Source organism: Cebus imitator, unplaced genomic scaffold (assembly GCF_001604975.1).
Source record: "Cebus imitator isolate Cc_AM_T3 unplaced genomic scaffold, Cebus_imitator-1.0 Scaffold180, whole genome shotgun sequence".
NCBI lineage: Eukaryota > Metazoa > Chordata > Mammalia > Primates > Cebidae > Cebus > Cebus imitator.
The window spans coordinates 1,364,679-1,368,768 of NW_016107495.1; the positions used below are offsets into that span (position 1 = coordinate 1,364,679).

The window sequence follows — 4,090 nt, forward strand, 5'->3', positions numbered from 1 at the left end:
TGGTGAAACCCCGTCTCTACTAAAAATACAAAAAAATTAGCTGGGTGTGGTGGCGAACGCCTGTAGTCCCAGCTACACGGGAGGCTGAGGCAGGAGAATTGCTTAAACGCGGGAGGCGGAGTGCCAGTGAGCCGAGGTGGCGCCACTGCACTCCAGCCTGGCGCCTGATGATGGAGTGAGACTCTGTCTCAAAAAATAAAATAAAATAAATTGGGCATAATTTTTTTTTCTTCTTATCAGCAACACTAGCCTTTTGTTCTTCTGGGACATCTTTCTTAAAGGAGTGATGTTTCTGTTCATGAAAGTTATTGCTATATTAAACAGCAAAGCTGAAAACAGACTGGGTTTACCAGTTAAGTGAACTCATTTGTGCCATCCTTGTCGCAAACCTTAGCAAAATACATTTTCATGTGCCACAGTCCTTTAGAATCACTTCTGAATATGTCAAGTGATTGTTAAAACTGTTGCTGCAAAGGGTCTGCTGTACTCCGCTAACCTGTTGTAGGGTGGGAGAGTTTAAGTAAATCATTTGAGGAAAGTCGAAAGTATAGTTGCATAATTGTTAGTTGGGCACAGAAATGAAGCATTTACTGTCAGCATGTCCTGTCATCCTCCTTTCTCACAGGCCCCGTGAGATTTGTGCCAGTTGATGTTGCTGCCTCTGGCCACCCTTATTCCCTAGCCGAGCTCTCACAAGCCTCTTAGGCTCCTGAAGAGAGAGTGGCCGTGTCCTCCCATGGCAGTAGTGAGTTGACTAGATTTTCTTCTGATTACTGGAGCTCAGCCCTTATTAGTTTTTCTGAATAGAGAATTTTACTTCTGTTAGTGTCTTTGATTTTCTATTTTTCCCCTGCCTCCTCTTGTTAAATAATACCCTGGCTCCTCAATATCATTTCACCCTGTGTTTTCTGGGGTCTCAACTTACATTTCCACCAGGAGGCTTCCTTAGCACTCCACACTTTCACTGTGACTCACCAGCACGCTGGATCTGTTCAGGTGTTTTTAGCTTTCATAGGAGAAACCATCACTCCTTCCAAGCTGTGAGCCAGTAAAAAGAATGATGCTACTACTAAGACAAGCTTCTTAAAAATTATTTCCCTCAGCTTAAAAAATGGGACTCCTGGCTGGGCGTGGTGGCTTACGACTGTAATCCAAGCACTTTGGAGGCCAAGGCGGGTGGATCACCTGAGGTCAGGAGTTCAAGACCAGCCTGACCAACATGAAACCCCATCTTTTAAAAAAAAGTAAAAAATGGGACTCCTAGAGTTGTTTGCCTTATGAAAGCACTTTGTGAACTAAGTATAGAAATGTTGAGTGGTATTAAGAATACATTTAGAAGAAGTCAGATCCTGCATTTACGTGTATCATGAGCACTTTCATCCTGCCAGTTTATGATCATGTTATTAGTGATTCCAAATCAACTTTTGAGGAGGCATATGCGCTCATAGCTGTTTTCACTGTAGACAGCTTATCTCCTGTGCTGGACCCTTCTGAATTGATCCTGACTCGTGGAACCTTGGATGAAGAGGATGAGGAAGCAGACAGTGATACTGATGACATTGATCATAGAGGTGAGAGGTAGCTGAGGTGGCTCATGGCAACAGAGCATCTGCTTATCCTCACATTGTTTGCCCAGGAGTTTCTTATTGTTAAGCATGTAACCAGTAGTAGTGGGGGAGAGGAGATGGTAAAGGATACAGCACCAGAAAAGAGTTCCCTTCATTGAAAGTTCCTGTCCTGCCTACTGGCGGGTTAATATTGAGCTGATTATAGGCCTTTCATTGGTCTTGTGTCTCCTTATCTTTAGGTCCTAACTTGGTTTGAGGGATCCAGGACTTTTGTTTGTTGTTATTAGGATTTTGTTTGAAGAATACGTAAGGGCTGGGTGTGGTGGCTCATGCCTGTAATCCCACAGCTTTAGGAGGCCAAGGCAGGAGGATTGCCTGAGGCCAGGAGTTCTAGACAATCCTGAGCAATATAGTGAGTCCCAGTCTCCACAAAAAAGAAAACAAAAATGGCTGGGCGTGGTTGCTCACAGCTGTAGTCCAGGCTGCTTGGGAGGCTGGGGTGGGTGAGTTGCTTGAGCCCAGGAATTTGAGGCTATAGTGAACTGTGATTGTGCTACGCACTCCAGCCTGGGCGACAAAGCAAGACTGTCTCTTAAAGAGGAATACATAGGTGGTATGGACTATGATAGAATGGCTCTGGAAACCCAAATTCCGCTTGGCATGGTTTTATGGACTGTGAGCAGAATCTGATTATTATTTTTTGAGACAGGGTTTTGCTTTTGTCCTCCACGCTGGAGTGCAATGGCGTGATCTCAGCTCACTGCAACCTCTGCCACCCGGGTTCAAGCAATTCTCCCACTTCAGCCTCCTGAGTGGCTGGGACCACAGGTGTGTGCCACCACACCCAGTTAATTTTTTGTATTTTTAGTAGAGACAGGGTATCGCCATGTTGGCCAAGCTGGTCTGGAACTCCTGACCTCCAGTGATCCATCCACCTTGGCCTCCCAAAGGGATGGGATTATAGGTGTGAGCCACCGCACCCTGCCAGAATCTGACTCGTAAAACAACCATAGGCCAGGTGCGGTGGCTCACGCCTGTAATCCCAGCACTTTGGGAGGCCGAGTCGGGTGGATCACCTGATGCCAGGAGTTCGGGATCAGCCTGGCCAATATGGTGAAACCCTGTCTCTACTAAAAGTACAAAAAATTAGCCAGGCTTGATGGTGGGCACCTGTAACGCCAGTTACGCGGGAGGCTGAGGTGGGAGAATTGCTTGAACCTGGGAGGTGGTGGCTGCAGTGAGCCGAGAGTGCACCATTGCACTCCAGCTTGGGCAACAAGAGTGAAACTTGGTCTCAAAAAAAAGAAACAACCACAGGATTAAGGTCTGAGCTATAACCAAGAGCAAACCTTGGCCAGGCGCGGTGGCTCACACCAGTTATCCCAGCACTTTGGGAGGCTGGGGTGGGTGGATCACGAGGTTAAGAGTTCAAGACCAGCCTGGCCAAAATGGTGAAACCCCATCTCTACTAAAAATACAAAATTAGCCAGGTGGGGTGGCGAGCACCTGTAATCCCTGCTACTTGGGAGGCTGAGGCAGAGAACTGCTTGAACGCAGGAGGTGGAGGTTGCAGCGGGCCAAGATTACACCACTGCACTTCTAGCCTGGGTGACAGAGCAAGACTCCATCTCAAGGGGAGAAAAAAAAAAGCAAACCTCGTTGTTCTTTGGCTGGGTTTTATATGTAAATTGCCTCATTTAATCAGATTTCTTAAGATGTAATTTACCAACAGTAAAACTCAACTTTTTGAGTATATAGTTTGATGAACTTGAACAAACACATACTTTCTTGTAACCACCATCACAGTTGAAATGTAGAACACTTACCTCGACCCCCAAAACTTCCTCATGCCCCTTGTTTTTCAGTCCCTGTCTTGAACACCCAGTGCCTGGCAACCACTGATACTGCCTTTTCCAGAATGCCATACAAATAGAATCACAGTATTTAGCCTTTTGCATTTGACTTTTTGGACTCAGTAGTATAGTCTATCCATGTTGTTGCATGTATCAGTAATAGGTTCTTTTTTTATTGCTGATAGTCTGTTATTGTGGATGTACCACAATTTGTTTATCCATTCCCCAGTGGATTGATATTTGGGTGGATTTTAGCTGTTATGAGTAAAGTGACTATAAACATTTCCAAATAGATCTTTGTGTAGACATATGTTTTCATTTCTCTTGGTTAAAAATACCTACAAGTGGGACCTTATTTTAACTACTATGAAGGAGGTATTCTTTCTACTTACAAAGAAACATTTTGGGCAGCATGATAGGGCATGCTTCTAGGAGACATTTCCTCTTGGAGAAAGGTGAGTACTTAGTTTCTTAGAAGTAACATACTGTTTTCTGATGGATGGGTGATTGGGGCTTTAATCAGTTTTGTCTAATGAAAGAGAATTGAAGGGCCGGGCGCGGTGGCTCAAGCCTGTAATCCCAGCACTTTGGGAGGCCGAGGCGGGTGGATCACAAGGTCAAGAGATCGAGACCATCCTGGTCAACACGGTGAAACCCCGTCTCTACTAA

At 45.3% G+C, this 4,090-nt stretch overlaps 1 protein-coding gene across 2 annotated transcripts in view; it reads left to right on the top strand.

Moving 5' to 3' along the window:
- GPN1 (GPN-loop GTPase 1) overlaps positions 1-4,090 on the top strand; it is a 23,163-nt gene that overhangs the window by 17,419 nt on the left and 1,654 nt on the right. For both annotated transcript variants that reach the window (XM_017545642.2, XM_017545643.2), the window contains one exon: positions 1,464-1,571. In XM_017545642.2, the coding sequence (XP_017401131.1) occupies positions 1,464-1,571 (108 nt within the window). The remainder of the gene's footprint in view (positions 1-1,463; positions 1,572-4,090) is intronic.